Source organism: Oncorhynchus nerka, linkage group LG11, assembly GCF_034236695.1.
Source record: "Oncorhynchus nerka isolate Pitt River linkage group LG11, Oner_Uvic_2.0, whole genome shotgun sequence".
Classification (NCBI taxonomy): Eukaryota; Metazoa; Chordata; class Actinopteri; order Salmoniformes; family Salmonidae; genus Oncorhynchus; species Oncorhynchus nerka.
Window position 1 is genome coordinate 36,906,982 of NC_088406.1, and position 19,220 is coordinate 36,926,201.

Genomic DNA, 19,220 nt, shown 5'->3' on the forward strand with positions numbered 1-19,220 from the left:
AGGAGGAGAGGAGGAGAACAGAAGATGGCAGGCAGTAGGTGTATACAGTGTATTTGGAAAGTATTCAGACCCCTTTCCTTTTTCCACTTTGTTACATTACAGCCTTATTCAAAAACGTATTAAATAAAACACATTCTCATTAATCTACACACAATACCCAGTAATGGCAAAGAGAAAAAACAGGTTTTTAGTCATTTTTGTAAATATATTAAACCTAAAACCCAGATAAATCTGATTTACATAATTATTCAGAAACTTTGCTATTAGACTCAAAATTGAGCTCAGATAAATCTGATTTACATAATTATTCAGAAACTTTGCTATTAGACTCAAAATTGAGCTCAGGTGAACCATCCTTGAGATGGTTCTCCAAATTGATTGGCTATGATTTGGAAAGACACACACCTGTCTACATAAAGTCCCACAGTTGACAGTGTACGTCAGAGCAAAAACCAAGCCATGAGGTTAAAGGAGACGTTTATCTAAAGTTCCATGCATAACACTTGTATTTTCATCAACATTTATGATGAGTATGTCTGTAAATTGATGTGGCTCTCTTCAAAATCACCAGATGTTTTGGAAGCAAAACATTACTGAACGTAACGCGCCAATGTAAACTGAGATTTTTGGATATAAATATGAACTTTATCGAACAAAACATACATGTATTGTGTAACATGAAGTCCTATGAGTGTTATCTGATGAAGATCATCAAAGGTTAGTGATTCATTTTATCTCTATTTCTGCTTTTTGTGACTCCTTTCTTTGGCCGGAAAAATGACTGTGTTTTTCTGTGACTAGGTACTGACCTAACAATCATTTGGTGTGCTTTTGTCGTAAAGCCTTTTTGAAATCGGACACTGTGGTTGTGATTAACAACAAGTTTATCTTTAAAATGGTGTAAAATACTTGTATGTTTGAGGAATTTTAATGATGAGATTTCTGTTGTTTGAATTTGGCGCCCTGCACTTTCACTGGCTGTTGTCATATTGATCCCGTTAGCGGGATCTAAGCCATAATAAGTTTTAAATGAATTGTCGGAAGGGTACCTGGGGAAGGGTACCAAAGAATTTCTGCAGCAATGAAGGTCCCCATGAACACAGTGGCCTACATCATACTTAAATGGAAGAAGTTCGAAACCACCAAGAGCTGGCCGCCCGGCCAAACTGAGCAATCGGGGGAGAAGGGCCTTGGTCAAGGAGGTGACCAAGAACCTGATGATCACTCTGACAGAGATCCAGAGTTCCTCTGTGGAGATGGGAGAATCTTCCAGAAGGACAATCATCTCTGCAGCACTCCACCAATTAGGCCTTTATGGTAGAGTGGCCAGACGGAAGACATTCCTCAGTAAAAGGAACATTACAGCCCGCTTGGAGTTTGCCAAAAGGCTCCTAAAGGACTCTCAGACCATGGGAAAGAAGATTCTCTGGTCTGATGAAACCAATATTGAAGTCTTTGAACCGAATGCCAAGTGTCACATATGGAGGAAACTAGACACCATCCCTACGGTGAATCATGGTGGTGGCAGCATCATGCTGTGGGGATATCTTTCAGCAGCAGGAACTGCGAGACTAGTCAGGATTGAGGGAAAGATGAACAGAGCAAAGTACAGAGAGATCCTTGATGAAAACCTACTCTAGAGCGCTCAGGACCTCAGATCCTAAGCACACAGCCAAGACAACACAGGAGTGGCTTCGGGACAAGTCTCTGTATGTCATTGAGTGGCCCAGCCAGAGCCTGGACTTGATCGATCATCTCTGGAGAGACCTGAAAATAGCTGTGCAGCGACGCTCCCCCTCCAATCTGACAGAGCATGAGAGGATCTGCAGAGAAGAATGGGAGAAACTCCCCAAATGCAGGTGCCAAGCTTGTAATGTCATACCCAAGAAGACTCGAGGCTGTAAGGTGCCAAAGGTGCTGCAACAAAGTACTGAGTAAAGGATCTGAAAACGTATGTAATATTTTATTTTTAATACATTTGCAAACATTTCGAAAAACCAGTTTTTGCTTTGTCATTGTGGAGTATTGTAGATTTAATACATTTTAGAATAAGGCTGTTACAATTGTTTTTGGAAAAGTTCAAGGGGTCTAAATACTTTCCAAATGCCCTGTAGATACAGATGTAGTATGTAGGGGAATCGATGATAGTATATCTCAAAGATGGAACACAGCAGTCAAAATAACAGTTTGAGAGTAGCACACGACACTCGCTTCCCTACCAGCACTAAGCACTACTAATAAGCAAACTCAATAATACGTAACGAGACAGGGATGAAAGCAATTTGTGTTGGAGGGAAACAGCAAACACTGTTGAAACCTTCAAAAACATCTCAGTCAGAGAGCGGTTGAACGAAGAGCGCAGCTATAGCGACTGCAATTAGAAAAGCAACTAGAGTCAAATGACATCTCCCCTGCTGACCTAAACATCTTAAATGAACTGCATTAGGCTCAATTCCATTTTCTAAATGTTTTTTTCATTAACTTCTGAAGCAGTGCTCTAGTATCTACTCACCCTCGTTCATAGCAACCTCAATATTTCCAACTTTCATAGCCAACTGGCCTACATACAAGGAGGAGAGGGGAGCTTTTTATGGTAAATGTTTCCTTGTTTTTCCATGAACCCAGTCAAGGGCGGTGGCAGACCAGTTGAGAACAAGTTCTCATTTACAACTGCGACCTGGCCAAGATAAAGCAAAGCAGTGTGACACAAACAACAACACAGAGTTACACATGGAATAAACAAACATACAGTCAATAATACAATAGAGATAGTCTATATACAGTGTGTGCAAATGAGGTAGGATAAGTTGGGTGAGGCAATAAATAGGCCAAAGTGGTGAAATTATTACAGTATGGCAAATTAAACACTGGGGTGATAGATGTGCAGAAGATGAGTGCAAGTAGAGGTACTGGGGTACAAAGGAGCAAAATAAATAACAATATGGTGATGAGGTAGTTGGATGGGCTATTTACAGATTGGCTATGTACAGGTGCAGTGATCTGTGAGCTGCTCTGACAGCTGGTGCTTAAAGATAGTGAGGGAAATATGAGTCTCCAGCTTCAGGGATTTTTGCAGTTCGTTCCAGTCATTGGCAGCAGAGAACTGGAAGGAAAGGCGGCCGAAGGAGGAATTGGCTATGGGGGGGACCAGTGAGATATACCTGCTGGAGCGCGTGCTGCGGGTGGGCACTGCTATGGTGACTAGTGAGCTGAGATAAGGCGGGGCTTTACCTAGCAAATACTTATAGATGACCTGGAGCCAGTGGGTTTGGCAACGGATATGAAGCGATTGCCAGCCAACGAGAGCATACAGGTCGCAGTGGTGGGTAGTATATGGGGCTTTGGTGATAAAACGGATGGCACTGTGATAGACTGCATCCAATTTGCTGAGTAGAGTGTTGGAGGCTATTTTGTAAATGACATCGCAGAAGTCAAGGATCGGTAGGATAGTCAGTTTTACTAGGGTATGTTTGGCAGCATGAGTGAAGGAGGCTTTGTGTCACGGCCGTCGAATGAAGAGGACGAAGGTGCAGCGTGGTGAGCGTACATTTTCCTTTTTTATTAAAAAAGTCACCAACAAAACCAATAAACAATACAAAACGACCGTGAGGCTCACAGGGCTATGATGCCTCAAACAAAGTTAACTTCCCACAAAGAAAGGAGGGAAAGGGCTACCTAAGTTTGGTGCCCAATCAGAGACAACGATAGACAGCTGTCCCTGATTGAGAACCATACCCGGCCAAAACATAGAATGCCCACCCCACATCACACCCTGACCTAACCAAATAGAGAAATAAAACGGCTCTCTAAGGTCAGGGCGTGACACTTTGTTGCGAAATAGGAAGCCAATTGTAGATTTAATTTTGGATTGGAGATGCTTAATGTGAGTCTGGAAGGAGACTTTATAGTCTAACCAGACACCTAGGTATTTGTAGTTGTCCACATATTCTAAGTCAGAACCGTCCAGAGTAGCGATGCTGGACAGGCGGGCAGGTGCAGGCAGGGATCGGTTGAAGAGCATGCATTTAATTTTACTGGCATTTAAGAGCAGTTGGAGGCCACGGAAGGAGAGTTGTATGGCATTGAAGCTCGTCTGGAGGTTAGTTAACACAGTGTCCAAAGAAGGGCCAGAGGTATACAGAATAGTGTTGTCTGCATAGAGTTGGATCAGAGAATCACCAGCAGCAAGAGCGACATCATTGATGTATACAGAGAAAAGAGTTGGCCCGAGGATTGAACCCTGTGGCATCCCCATAGAGACTTCCAGAGGTCCAGACAACAGGCCCTCCGATTTGACACACTGAACTCTGCCAGAGAAGTAGTTGGTGAACCAGGTGAAGCAGTCATTAAATGACACATTTTGAGAAACCAAGGCTGTTGAGTCTGCCGATAAGAATGTGATGATTGACAGAGTCGAAAGCCTTGGCCAGGTCGATGAATACAGCTGCACAGTATTGTCTCTTATCGATGGCGGTTATGATATCGTTTAGGACCTTGAGCGTGGCTGAGGTGCACCCATGACCAGCTCGGAAACCAGATTGCATAGCGGAGAAGGTACGGTGGGATTCGAAATGGTCGGTGATCTGTTTGTTAACTTGGCTTTCGAAGACCTTAGAAAGGCTGGGTAGGATAGATATAGGTCTGTAGAAGTTTGGGTCTAGAGTGTCTCCTCCTTTGAAGAGGGGGATGACCGCGGCAGCTTTCCAATCTTTGGGGATCTCAGACGATACGAAAGAGAGGTTGAACAAGCTAGTAATAGGGGTTGCAACAATTTCGTCTGATAACTTTAGGAAGAGAGGGTCCAGATTGTCTAGCCCTGCTTACTTGTAGGGGTCCAGATTTTGCAGCTCTTTCAGAACATCAGCTATCTAGATTTGGGTGAAGGAGAAATGTGGGAGGATTGGGCAAGTTGCAGTGAGGGGTGCCGGGCGGTTGACCAGGGTAGCCAGGTGGAAAGCATGGCCAGCCGTAGAAAAATGCTTATTGAAATTCTCAATTATGTTATTGAAACTACAGCAGAAAACCCCTTGAAACAAAAAGCACCCCTGACAACTTCTGCAAATGCAAATATGGTGTTTGTCAGAATGTCTGTTTCCAGACCCTTATATCATATGTTATGAATCTTCCATATGCTCTTTCATACATATGACAGTACCTCCTCAGTCAGATCTGAGTGAGGAAGTTTTGTGTTCATAAGGGCGCCTTATTACTGGCACAGACGGCAGGACTTCCTGTTTCTCAAAGGAATGGAGGGGTCAGGGGTTGTTTGGGGGCTATACGAGGAGTCTCTGTGTTGCTCTGTGTCAAACTGCCAGTGGAGTACCCATATGTCATTGTAAGAAGACTCACACCTTTCTTACCCAGTGAGCTCCACTTAAGTAGAAAAAAGTATAACGTTTCTATGGAACATTTGACAGCTTATTCCCCCACAGTTACTAAGACTAGGCCATGTTCACTAGACATGAAATGGAAGAAAATGGCCTTCCAGCTGAACTTATCCAATAAGAAACCCTAGTTTATGTTTTACATTGCCCAACCATTCTGCTATGATGCTGTATGCCCTGATGAATACGAGCCTGGTCGACGACTACTGGAACAACTACCAAAGCTTTGCCTTATGCTAACTCTTTAGCATCAGTCCTTAGCTCGAGTCTTTGGTGTTGTTAAGTCTGCATTTCAGAGAAACCCATCTACAGCATTACAAAGTGAATGACTAACCAAAATGACTTTCAGAGGATGAGGGGGTACGCCAAATAAAGGCTGTTTTTTCCACAGACCGTAGAAATTGTCAACGGGCATTACCCAAGACCAATGAAATGCTCCATTGAGATCTCAGATTCAGAAAAAGAGTTTCTCTCCCTTTACTTCTCACAAAAAAACACATAACAATGTTCTTATTTATCATTACTTCCAGGCCCTGACCCCATCAGTAAACCACAGGTGGAGAGGAAGAGAGAGTGAGAGAGAGGAGAGATAGAATAAAGAAAGACTGATAGAGACACAGGAAGAGAGCAGGAGACAGAAAGGGACCACAACACAGACAAAAAGGATGATGTGAGAGAAGGAGAGGAAAAGTGGATGACGTTCCTCCCAGGCCACAGTCATGGACTGTGTATCTGCCAACACTCATCCAGACCTCCTCCTTCTGTCCTGAATGGAGCTTCCAGGAAAGAAGGGAGCGAAGAACAACAACAACAAAACCTCAGAATGGGGGACTGACTGGCTGGCTGCTGGCCCTGGAAGAGGAGAGGATGAGAACCATAGGGTGACTTCAGGGGAGAATGAAGTCCATGGAGGGACTGAGCCAAAATACACTGGGCCACTATCCTTCCAGGGCCAGAGGCACGTGGAGCTGCCTAACAAGCTGAGCTGAATCCAGTCAGCCAGTCATTTAGTTTAGATATGGAGCTGCCTGGCAGACTGAGTCCAGTCAGTCAGTCTGTCAGTTTAGATATGCAGGGCTTTCCCTGGACAGTGTTGATACATTGACGAGGAACAGCCAGCTGTGAGTCATACCAACACGAGAGGCTGAGTGTGAATACTGTACTACTCACCAGCATGTGTGCGAGCGATATAGAAAAACACACACTTATAGAGGCTCACACATATAAATAGGCATGTGCCCACATACACTGGCTCAACTTCAGACGCCTATACACAAACATTAGTTATATAAGTATAATAAGTCTATTAGACAAGCAGACATGGACAGACTTGACAAAATTCTACAAATTCAAATCTACACAAGTCCTCTTCTAACCACACATCTAAAAATGTACATCAACATCACAAACCGGTCCTCAAAATAAAAAGGTCTTCAAAAGCTCAGTATTGCCATGAAAATGGGTCAGGCAGAAGTACTTTGGCGTATGCCAAGGTCAGTTTAGCATTTTAACCCCCAATGGTTAAAGTTAGGATGGGGGAGGGAAAACTGATCCTAGATCTGTTGCCAACAGGCAACTTCATACCCTGATGCACAGCCTCAAGCAGCATTCTACAAAGACGAGAAACACATTCTCAAGGGAATGAGAACAACACTATGAGGTCTTTCTCAAGAACATTGGTGAACAATGAACATTTTTCTCAAAAGGACAATGATGAACAATGACTTTACCAGGTGCTCTCATTTGAGGCCTATTACGTAGTACTGGAGCTGTCTAGTCTTGATGAGAAAGAGAACAATAATGAGTTGGTTGTTCCTAGCTAGTGTGACCGATGGGGTTAAAACTCAGACTTTCTAAGGGACAGTAGAGCACATTAGCCTGCTAAGCTGAAGTCTATGCATTCACTTAGGTTGCCAATGCAACTAATCAGGTCTCTGGCAAATGTACTCATTGTGCAAGCGTTTTTACCCAAAGACCTCTGTTACACTACCATGCCTGGGGGTTAACTTCCTCAAGGGGGATGTTAGGCAGGTTAGGAGCCTGATGAGGAAGGCTGGCTGGAAAAGGTTAACAGTAAGGTCTTCATTTTCTTGTTCTTTATTTATTTTTTGGGGGGGGATTATGTGTGTATTGTTATTGTATTGCTAGATCTTACTGCATTGTTATAGCTAGAGACATCGCAGGTGCAGCAAAACTGTGCAAGCGACCAATAAAATAGGATTTGAGCTCTGCTGTATGCTAACAGGGGCCAACGACTGTGGGGGTTTTGTGTGTGCACTGTGTGATGCTTTCACTGCTTCAGTATTCTCTGGTGGGTGTTTTAGCTAGATAATGAGGTTGAGACAGAGATTCTAGGCTATGTTTCACCTAACCGCTGATACAGGGTCAGATATTTATCAAGGTTATGGTGAGTGAGGTCAGGTAACCTGATCCTAGATCTGTGGTTGTACATAACGGGTACCTCAAACCTTGTAGATGCTACAAGGGCCACTTACCACTGTGTGATGGAATAGGAGCTCCCATGACAGGATCATCTTCTGGTTGAGCACCATATCAAGGAAGTCATAGATGAAGTAGCCTGTTGAACAAAACATGGAAAAGGCATATTCTAGCTTAGAACCAAAACAAAGCAATGGAGATTGATAGAACAAAGGCTTTTTCAGTGGAGGAGTGTTTGGCATATCAAGTATATTTAGTGGGGACCCCTCTTGCCAGTCGCTTCCATGACGACACCAAGGATGGTAACCAAGATGTCAGTTAAAGAGTGCTATTTAGATCAGTCCCCCGCTATGGGCATAACCATGGACACGGCTTTTCAGAATGGTGGAAAAATAATGAAGCGTTAAAGATAGTCGGGTGTGTGTGTGTATGTCGCGGAGGGGGTCCTCCTCTAGGGCACACTATAATTAACCCTAGTCTGTGTTCCTACTACATATTCTATTTGACATTCAACACCAAACGGCTTCTGTAAATATTGTGATAAGACATGTACCTTTAGAGCACCCTCAGCTGCTATATGACAAACACATGCTGAAGAAACAACGGATGTTTACTTAACCAAATTGTCCAAATTGAATCCCAAAAATAATTCTGACTGTGCATTGGGAATTGATTTTGACTGAATAGGATCCATATTAGATTTTAAAAGTGTCATCCATTCATCTCTTATCATTCCTAGATATGTATAAAGAAAAGCCATTTTACAACCAGCGAAGACCGTCAACCTAGGTCAAGCTCTCACGTTATTGAACCATGGTGGCATGTGACCAACTGTTCGCCCGTTGGCCTTCCAACAGGCTCTCTTATCATTATGACACTGACTGTGTTCCAAAAGGAATCATTGGTTCGGTCTCTCTCGGTCGCTCTCTCCCTCTCTGTGTGTCTCTCTGTCCCCATCTCACCCCCTGCCCCTGTTCTTCTGCCCTAGTTTCTCTCACACCTTTCTGTACCACCACACGTGGCTGAAAATGGAAACATTTTTTTTGTAGTGTTTAAATTCAACAGCAGCATGTTATCTCAAACGGCTGGTGACTGGAGCCAAGCTCTCCCGTTCTGTGGGTTTTGGGCAGTGACTGTCCAACGACATGGTGATCAAACACAACTTGTCTATACACTGGCTTTACAGTCAAACCCTGGATGTTTGGTTGAGATGAGTCTACATCAGAAAATCTTTGTGACAGATTACAGTTCCTCAAAACAAAAATATTCTTAAAATGAACTTAACGACGCACCCAATAGGAGAGTGGCACTTCATGGTAGTGTCATGTTTGGTATGTAACACTGCATTTACCTTTGGTCAGCCTGGCAGGGTACCTACTGCAACTGTTATGCATTCCAAAATGTCAACACCTTTGCCTTGGCCTGACATAATCAAGTCAGTCCACAGACAGAGGCCCAGACTAGTGTTTGTTTGGTCAATCAGAGCGAAAAACAAACAAAACATTTTAAATATAGCCTCCGAACATACAGTAGGTTTCTACTATGTGGCCAAGCTGCCATGTCAAAATTGTCTACAGTGAAAATACTTTGTCTTTCTAGCTTTGCATCGTGGCCTGATAGTGACGACCATACTATAGGCTCAGTGTCACTGTCACGCCACATTGTTGTAGGCAGGGCTCAGAAGAAGCACCATCCACCATCCCTCCTCACCCGGACTCCCTTCTCTGTTACTTCTCTGTTATAGATGGCATTTGACCCGGGCAGACTGCTGCGGCATATATCAACAGCCTTCTTCTCAGGCGTTACGGCCCATTCTAGGGTCACGCAACCTACAGGGGTAGGCCCGGAGCAGTGCCTGGGACGAAGCATCATAATGCTCCCCATTGATTCTAGAATTCCGGCAACACTAGTAACACTGACAGGCAGCATTCAAGGGTGGGTGGATTCTCTGGGAGAACGCTAACAATCCTTGGAATTCTAAGGGAGCCCTTGTTAACCAGGCACAGATCCAATAAATTAACAGCTTATAGAGTGTAAATTAGCTCAATACACGAGTCAATTAGAGAACATGAAGTCAAAATAGAGACATTTTTATTTAAAGGGGCTGTACTGCTGGGGTTTACTTTAAGCTCAGTGTGGTGGCAGGTAGCATGGTTGTTAGAGCGTTGGACTAGTAACCGAGAGGTTGCAAGATCGAATCCCTGAGCTGACAAGGTGAAAATCTGTCATTCTGCCCCTGAACAAGGCAGTTAACCCACTGTTCCTAGGCTGTCATTGAAAATAAGAATTTGTTCTTAACTGACTTGCCTAGTTAAATAAAGATTTTGTCCATCTAGCCGAGACTCCTAACCAAGTGAAAGCTATGCTCTGCTGTTTGACTTGTGCTCCAGGCTTAATACTTCTACAGACCAATTTTAGCTGTCAGACACATGAAGCGTGTTGGAGAGAGGTCTTTGGAGGGGTATAGGCTGACACACATACACTATTGCTCTAAGTTATATGAGAGATAGACAAGGTCAGGTGGCATATCCTACCAACGGGACATTAAATACTGTAATATCTTATGTTTCACCGAGTCGTGGATGTTCGACGACACAGCTAATATAGAGTTGGCGGGATTTTCCATGCACCGGCAGAACAGAGAAGCTACGTCTGGTAAGACGAGGGGTGGGGGTGTGTGTCTGTATTACTCGCCTGAGGTAGAGTACCTTATGATAAGCTGTAGACCACACTATTTACCAAGATAATTCTCATCTATATTATTCGTAGCCGTCTATTTACCGCCACAGACCGATGCTGGCACTAAGACCGCACTCAACCAACTCTAGGCCATAAGCAAACAAGAAAATGCTCATCCAGAAGTGGCACTCCTAGTGGCCGGGGACTATAATGCAGGCAAACTTAAATCAGTTTTACAATTTTTACCAGCATGTCACATGACTGTGTGATAACGCTCTCAGTAGCCGATGTCAGCAAGACCTTTAAACAGGTCAACATTCACAAAGCCGTGGAGCCAGACGGATTACCAGGACGTGCACTCAAAGCATGTGCAGACCAACTGGCAAGTGTCTTCACTGACATTTTTAAGCAGACCGCCATAGTCCATTCGCCCAAGGAAGCAAAGGTAACCTGCCTAAATGATTACTGCCCCGTAGTGCTTTGAAAGGCTGGTCATGGCTCACATCAACAGCATCCTACCGGATACCCTAGACCCACGCCAATTCGAATACCTCCCCAACAGATCCACAGATGTCGCAATCTCAAACGCACTCCACACTGCCTTTTCCCACCTGGACAAAAGGTACACCTATGTGAGAATGCCTACAGCTCAGCGTTCAACCCCATAGTGCTCACGAAGCTCATCACTAAGCTCAGGACCCTGGGACTAAAAACCTCCCTCTGCAACTGGATCCTAGACTTCCTGACGGGCTGCCCCCAGGTGGTAAGGGTAGGCAACAACACACTCTGCCACGCTGATCATCAACACTGGGGCCCCTCAGGAGTAGGTACTTAGTCCCCTCCTGTACTCCCTGTTCATCCACGACTGCATGACCAAACACGACTCCAACATCATCATTAAGTTTGCTGATGACACAACAGTGGTAGGCCTGATCACCAACAACAATGAGACAGTCTATAGGGAGAAGGTCAGAGAACTGTCAGTGTGGTGCCAGGACAACAACCTCTCCCTCAATGTGAGCAAGACAAAGGAGCTGATTGTGGACTACAGGAAAAAGCCATTAACACCCCATTAACATTGACAGAGCTGTAATGGAGCGAGAGTTTCAAGTTCATTGGGCACGACAAAACCTTTTCCCCCTCAGGAGACTGAAATTATTTGGCTTGGGTCCCCAGATCCTCAAAAAGTTCTACAGCTGCACAATTGAGAGCATCATGACCGGTTGCATCACTGGTATGGCAACTGCTCGGCATCTGACCGTAAGGCGCTACAGATGGTAGTGCGTACGGCCCAGTACATCCCTGAGGCCAAGTTCCTGCCATCCAGGACCTATATAATAAGTGGTGTCAGAGGAAAGCCCATAAAATTGTCAGAGACTCCAGTCACCCAAGGCATAGACTGTTCTCTCTTCTACCACACGGCAAGCAGTATCGGTGCGCCAAGTCTAGGACCAAAAGGCTCCTTAACAGCTTCTACCCCCAAGCCATAAGACTGCTGAACAATGAATCAAATGGCTACCGGACTATTTACATTGACCCCCCCATTTGTTTTGTACACTGCTGGTACTTGCTGTTTATTATCTATACATTTTCACTTCACCCCTACCAGCATGTACTAATTACCACAACTAACCTGTACCCCGCACACTGACTCGGTACCGGTACCCCCTGTATATAGCCTTGTAATTGTTATTTTATTGTGTTACTTTTTATAATTTTTTACTTTAGCTTATTTGGTAAATATTTTCTTAACTCTCCTTGAACTGCACTGTTGGTTAAGGGCTTGTAAGTAAGCATTTCACGGTAAGGACTACACTTGTTGTATTCGGCGCATGTGAACATAAGATTCAACAACTGAGACATAAACTGAACAATTTCCACAGACATGTGACTAACAGAAATTGAATAATGTGTCCCTGAAAAAAAGGGGGGTCAAAAACAAAAGTAAGTTAGTATCTGGTGTGGCCATCAGCTGAATTAAGTACTGCAGTGCATCTCCTCCTCATGGACTGCACCAGATTTGCCCGTTCTTGTTGTGAGATGTTACCCCACTCTTCCACCAAGGCACCTGCAAGTTCCCAGACATTTCTGGGGGGAATGGCCCAAGCCCTCACCCTCCGATCCGATCCAACAGGTCCCAGATGTGCTCAATGAGATTGAGATCCAAGCTCTTCGCTGGCCATGGCAGAACACTGACATTCCTGTCTTGCAGGAAATCACGCACAGAACGAGCAGTATGGCTGGTGGCATTGTCATGCTGGTGGGTCATGTCAGGATGAGCCTGCAGGAGGGGTACCACATGTGGGAGGAAGTCGTCTTAGATTGCCTGCAATGACAACAAGTTCAGTCCGATGATGCTATGACACACCGCCCTAGACCATGATGGACCCTCCACCTCCAAATTGATCCCACTCCAGACTACAGGCCTCGGTGTAACGCTCATTCCTTTGACGATAAACGCGAATCCGACCATCACCCCTGGTGAGACAAAACCGCAACTCATCAGTGAATAGCACTTTTTGCTAGTCCTGTCTGGTCCAGTGACGATGGTTTTGTGCCCATAGGCGACGTTGTTGCCGGTGATGTCTGGTGAGGTCCTGCCTTACAAAAGGCCTACAAGCCCTCAGTCCATCCTCTCTCAGCCTATTGCGGACAGTCTGAGCACTGATGGAGGGATTGTGCGTTCCTGGTGTAACTCGGGCAGTTGTTGATGCCATCCTGTACCTGTCCCGCAGGTGTGATGTTCGAATGTACCGATCATGTGCAGGTGTTGTTACACATAGTCTGCCACTGCGAGGATGATCAGCTGCCTGTCCTGTCTCCCTGTAGCACTATCTTAGGCGTCTCACAATACGGACATTGCAATTTATTGCCCTGGCCACATCTGCAGTCCTCATGCCTCCTTTGCAGCATGCCTAAGGCACGTTCACGCAGATGAGCACCCTGGGCATCTTTCTTTTGGTGTTTTTCAGAGTCAGTAGAAAGGCTTCTTTAATGTCCTAAGTTTTCATAACTGTGACCTTAATTGCCTACCGTCTGTAAGCTGTTACTGTCTCAACAACTGTTCCACAGGCGCATGTTCATTAATTGTTTATGGTTCGTTGAACAAGCATGGGAAACAGTGTTTAAACCCTTTACAATGAAGATCTGTGAAGTTTTTGGGATTTTTACAAATGGTCTTTGAAAGACAGGGTCCCGAACAAGGGATATTTCTTTTTTTGCTGAGTTTACATATGAGATGAGTAATGTAGGAAATGTAAATATTATTAAAGTGGCGTTATTTAAAGTGATTAGTGATACCTTTATTAAGTCAATTTCTTAAAGTGTCCAGAGATTTGTTGGCAGCAGCCTCTCTATGTTAGTGATGGCTGTTTAACAGTCTGATGGCCTTGAGACTGAAAAACAGATTCTATCTTTCGGTACCAGCTTTGATGCACCTGTACGGACCTCGCCTTCTGGATGATAGTGGGGTGAACAGGCAGTGGCTCGGGTGGTCGTTGTCCTTGATAATCTTTTTTTGCCTTCCTGTGACATCGGGTGCTGCAGGTGTCCTGGAGGGCAGGTATTTTGTCCCCGGTGATGTGTTGTGCAGACCGCACTACCCTCTGGAGAGCTTTGCGGTTGAGGGTGGTGCAGTTGCTGTACCAGGCGGTGACAGGATGCTCTCAATTGTGCATCTGTAAAAGTTTGAGTGTTTTAGGTGACAAGCCAACTTTCTTCAGCCTCCCGAGGTTGAAGAGGCATGGTTGCTCCTTCCTCACCACACTGTCTGTGTGGGTTGACCATTTCAGTGTGTCCGTGATGTGTACGCCGAGGAACTTAAAAAACGTTCCACCTTCTCCATTACTGTCTCATCGATGTGGATGGGGAGGTGCTCCCTTTGCTGTTTCCTGAAGTCCACGATCATTTCCTTTGTTTTGTTAACGTTGAGTGAGAGGTTGTTTTCCTGACACCACACTCTGAGGGTCCTCACCTTCTCCCTGTAGGCCTTCTTGTCATTGTTGGTAATCAAGTCTACCACTGTAGCATTGTCTGCGAACTTGATAATTGAGGTGGAAGCGTGCATGGCCACGCAGTCATGGGTGAACAGGGAGTACAGGAGAGGTCTGAGAATGCACCCTTGTGAGGCCCCAGTGTTGAGGATCAGCAGGGTGTAGATGGTGTTTCCTACCTTCACCACCTGGGAGGCGGCCCGTCAGAAAGTCCAGGACCCAGTTGTCTCGAGCTTAATGACGAGTTGAGGGTACTATGGTGTTAAATGCTGAGCTGCAGTCATTGAACAGCATTCTTACATAGGTATTCCTCTTGTCCAGATGGAATAGGGAAGTGTGCAGTGTGATGGCGATTGCATCGTTCAGGGGACCTGTTGGGGCGGTAAGCAAATTGGAGTAGGTCTAGGGTATCAGGTAGGGTGGAGGTGATATGATCCTTGACTAGTCTCAAAGCACTTCATGATGACAGAAGTGAGTGCAACAAGGCGATAGTCATTTAGGAACAGTAAAAATGGTGGCCATCTTTAAGCATGTGGGGACAGCAGACTGGAATAGGGACGACGATCCCCGCACCAGAGTCGCCACCGAAGCGGTCGGATTCGCGAGCGGAGTGGGGTCTACATCCCGCACCTGAGCCGCCACCGAGGCTAGATGCCCACCCGGATCCTCCCCTATAGAGTCAGGTTTTGCGGCCGGAGTCCGCACCTTTGGGGGGGGGGGGGTACTGTCACACCCTGACCTTAGAGATCCTTTATTCTCTATTTTGGTTAGGTCGGGGTGTGACTAGGGTGGGCATTCTAGTTTCTTTATTTCTAGGTTGGCTTGGTATGGTTCCCAATCAGAGGCAGCTGTCTATCGTTGTCTCTGATTGGGGAACATATTTAGGCAGCCTTTTCCCACCTGTTTGTTGTGGCATCTTGTCTATGTATAGTTGCCTGCGAGCACTACATTAGCTTCACATTTCGTTTTGCACTTTATTGTTTTCTGTGTGTTTCACTTCTAATAAAAGATGATGGAACCATACCCGCCGCCTAATTTTCCTAATGGAAACCCTGAGATATATTCACACACACACACACACACACCAATTATTTTTTTTACTGAGTTACAATTCATATAAAGGAAATTGGTCAATTGACATTTTTAATTAGGCCCTAATCTATAGATTTCCCATGACAATGGAGGCAGTTTATGATATAAATTAACATTAAATTCTCTGGCAACAGCTCTGGTCGACATTCCTGCAGTCAGAATGCCAATTGTATGCTCCCTCAAAACTTGAGACATCTGTGGCATTGTGTTGTGTGACAAAACTTGTCACGCCCTGGTCTAAGTATTTTGTGTTTTTCTTCATGTATTGGGTCAGGCCAGGGTGTGGCATGGAGTTTTTGTATTGTGGTGTGTTTTGTCTTGGGGTTTTGGTGTGTATGTTAGTGGGATTGTAGCTTAGTAGGGTGTTCTAGGAAAGTCTATGGCTGTCTGAAGTGGTTCTCAATCAGAGGCAGGTGTTTATCGTTGTCTCTGATTGGGAACCATATTTAGGCAGCCATATTCTTTGGTTGTATTGTGGGTGATTGTCCTTAGTGTCCTTGTTCCTGTCTATGTTAGGTTACACCAGTATAGGCTGTTTCGGTTTTCTTTACGTTTATTGTTTTTGTAGTAATTGTATTTAGATTTGTGTTACGTTTGTTTATTAAAACATGGATCGCAATATACACGCTGCATTTTGGTCCGACTCTCCTTCACCATTAGAAAACCGTTACAAAACTACACATTTTTATGTGACCTTATAATTGTCCCCAGCACAAGGTGCACCTGTGTAATGATCATGCTGTTTAATCAGCATTTTGATATGCCACCCGTCAGGTGGATGGATTATATTGGCAAAGGAGAAATGCTCATTAATAGGGATGTTAACAAACTTGTGCACAAAATTTGAGAAAGAAGCTTTTTGGGCATATGGAAAAAATTAATTCAGCTCATTAAACATAGGACCAACACTTTACATGTTACGTTTATATTTTTATTATTTTTATTTTGTATAGCTACAAAATAAACTTTCCAGTAACACTGACTCAATGATGAAGATAGATAGCATAGGCTACTCACCGGTGATGGCCGATGTGCTCATGCCAATATCTCAAGTTAATATATTTTGAAAAGCAGTGCTGTTCGCTCAGAATCGCTCAAAAGCTGAGAAACAAATGTGTTAGCATCGACAGACAGATTAGTCTTCTCTTATCAGCAGTAGGCATTTTCTTTCCAAACGGTAGACCTTACATTTTTCTCGTGATTGTATTTTGAAATTTGCGAAAGGCAAAATGACAACCGCAGCCAACCACAGAAATATAATCCATAGATGGCAGTTCCCATTCAAGTCTGGAATAGCAGCCATTGCTAGGGTACCCATGAGTCAAAGTGCCAGAGTTAGAGGTTCCAAAATCCTTCTATGGGTTATTCCTATTTATTATGATTCCCCATTAGCTGCTGCCTTACTCTTCCTGGGGTCCAGACACATCACACAACTAAACAAAAAAATAGAATAAAAGTACATCAGTGTGGACAGCTCACACACCGCTTCCCTTTCCCTCTGCCCATCCATCCACACACTCACTCACCAATTGATATAGAAACCAACGTGTGCGAGAACACAGAATGGGTTCCTATCAAATCTTCGGCCATCTGTGGGTGTAGGAAAAAGCTGCAGGGGAAAAACAGACACATTCATTTGAGAGAATAACCAGAAAGCAATTCAAATTGATATATTATTCAAAGCAATGAAATCGTTTTTTGTATTATTGGGAGAGAAAGTTGGAGAGAATTAGCATAGTGAAAAAGGTGTAGGCTAGATAAAATTGATTCTGAAGCATTCTATATGACCATAGGTTAATTGATTTAACACTTCACAATTCAGTCCAGAATAAAACATAGTCCACATTATGTTACCTTACCCTATAAAAATCCAAATGTTTACCTTTAAATTGTACAAATGTATTATAAACCCTATTATCAGTTACTACCCTGTAATGTATAAGCTAATTGAAAACAATTGATCTTTGCACATCAAGGCAGTGGAAAACGACTCACCACAGTACAGCCCATATCCCAGTTATCAGACTGTGGGTGAAAGATGTGCAGATATTTCTCCATTTCCAGGCGTTTCTGCAAGCAGTCTCGGGAAGAGGGAGTTTACTGACACCACAGTTGACAAGTTTAAAAAATCCAATAGAGCCACCCGCAGTCAAAAGCACTGAATTCAACTCCATGGCGACGACAAACTCCTTTCTGTGTCCTACTCCACTTGAAGATTTCAACGTTAGAAAATTCGCGCGCTGTAGTTGTTCAAGATCGACGCGCTCGCTCTCTCTGCTCGCGATTGATATTTACACTGTCAAAGCAAACATACTGACTTTACTTTGGAGTTCCGTGTTATTCAGCCTAAAGCGATAAATGTTCTTGCGACTCCTGATGTCAGTCGACTCAAATGTAGGCAATTTGATCGTTCTGTCTCATAAATGGAAGGTGAGGCGTGGACGTCAATGATGATCTATTCTATTCTATGATTTCAGGTTGACCATTTTTATTGTAGTACCAGCCAAATGAGAAGACAGAATTGCTTTCTCGGACGCATGTGCTGAGCGTGCGAATTGGTGTACAAGTTGTGAAATGCTCCTATTATAAAATCATCCTTGCTTGTGTAACTTGTGCTATGGAGTTACCAAACACAAGACAATCCCCGCCCTACTATAAGGGGGCGCAGCTAGAATAATTGAAACTATACGTCATGAATGTATCACCCCGCTTCCGTTCATTCATAAAGGGTTATGGGAATAGTAGTTTCATGAAATTTGCCAGACAACATAGACGCACGTAGTTTTTTTCTGTGGGCCAGGACACGTCCAGTTTATTTGACACGCCAAATAGTGTTATTTGACACGTCAAATAGTGTTATTTGACTTGTGTCTTTTATGACACGCAAAGACCCAAACGGCGTTCCATACGATGCAGATAAAATTGTCTCGCGCACCTACAGGGCTGGTCATAAAATAAAGCTAGCTAGCTCATGGACGCCAACAATGTTCTTCCACAAAAACACAGCAAAATGACATAATCTGTTTCAGTAGCTATAGCGAGGTGTAATCATCTAAAATAACCCTCATTTATAAAACAGTTCTTATTTGATTAATGGTGGTCGGCCCATCTATGTGAAGCTAGCCACAATAGTGGACATTGTGGTTAACCTTCAAAATAAAAGTCTGTCATTGAGAGTGAAGCAAATTAATACAAATATAATTATGCCATAATTGAATAGATCACGCTAAACGAGGTTGAAATGTTGTTATATAAAATCAACAAAAGACAATAATTTGTTTATTTGACAAAAATCTGTTGAAATCACACTGGATGTATTAGACTTTAGAATTGCATTGGGGGCATACTTATTTAAAAAATATATATTTGATTTATTTCACCTTTATTTAACCAGGTAGGCTAGTTGAGAACAAGTTCTTATTTACAACTGCGACCTGGCCAAGATAAAGCAAAGCAGTACAACACATTCAACAACACAGAGTTACACATGGAAAAAACAAACATACAGTCAATAATACAGTTGAAAAAGTATATATACAGTTTGTGCAAATGAGGTAGGATAAGGGAGGTAGCAATAAATAGGCCATGGTGGCGAAGTAATTACAATATAGCAATTAAACACTGGAATGGTTGA

The 19,220-nt window shown here is 43.8% G+C and overlaps 1 protein-coding gene across 1 annotated transcript in view; it reads right to left on the minus strand.

The window, feature by feature from the left end:
• Nucleotides 1-18,191, minus strand: part of LOC115136807 (TLC domain-containing protein 2-like) — a 33,817-nt gene extending 15,626 nt beyond the window's left edge. Inside the window, exons 1-3 of the mRNA XM_029672620.2 lie at nt 17,582-18,191; nt 17,113-17,195; nt 7,880-7,962 (exon numbers count right to left, since the gene is read on the minus strand). Of these exons, the coding sequence (XP_029528480.1) occupies nt 7,880-7,962; nt 17,113-17,195; nt 17,582-17,760 (345 nt within the window). The 5' untranslated portion in view covers nt 17,761-18,191. The remainder of the gene's footprint in view (nt 1-7,879; nt 7,963-17,112; nt 17,196-17,581) is intronic.
• Between the last annotated feature and the right edge of the window lie 1,029 nt (nt 18,192-19,220).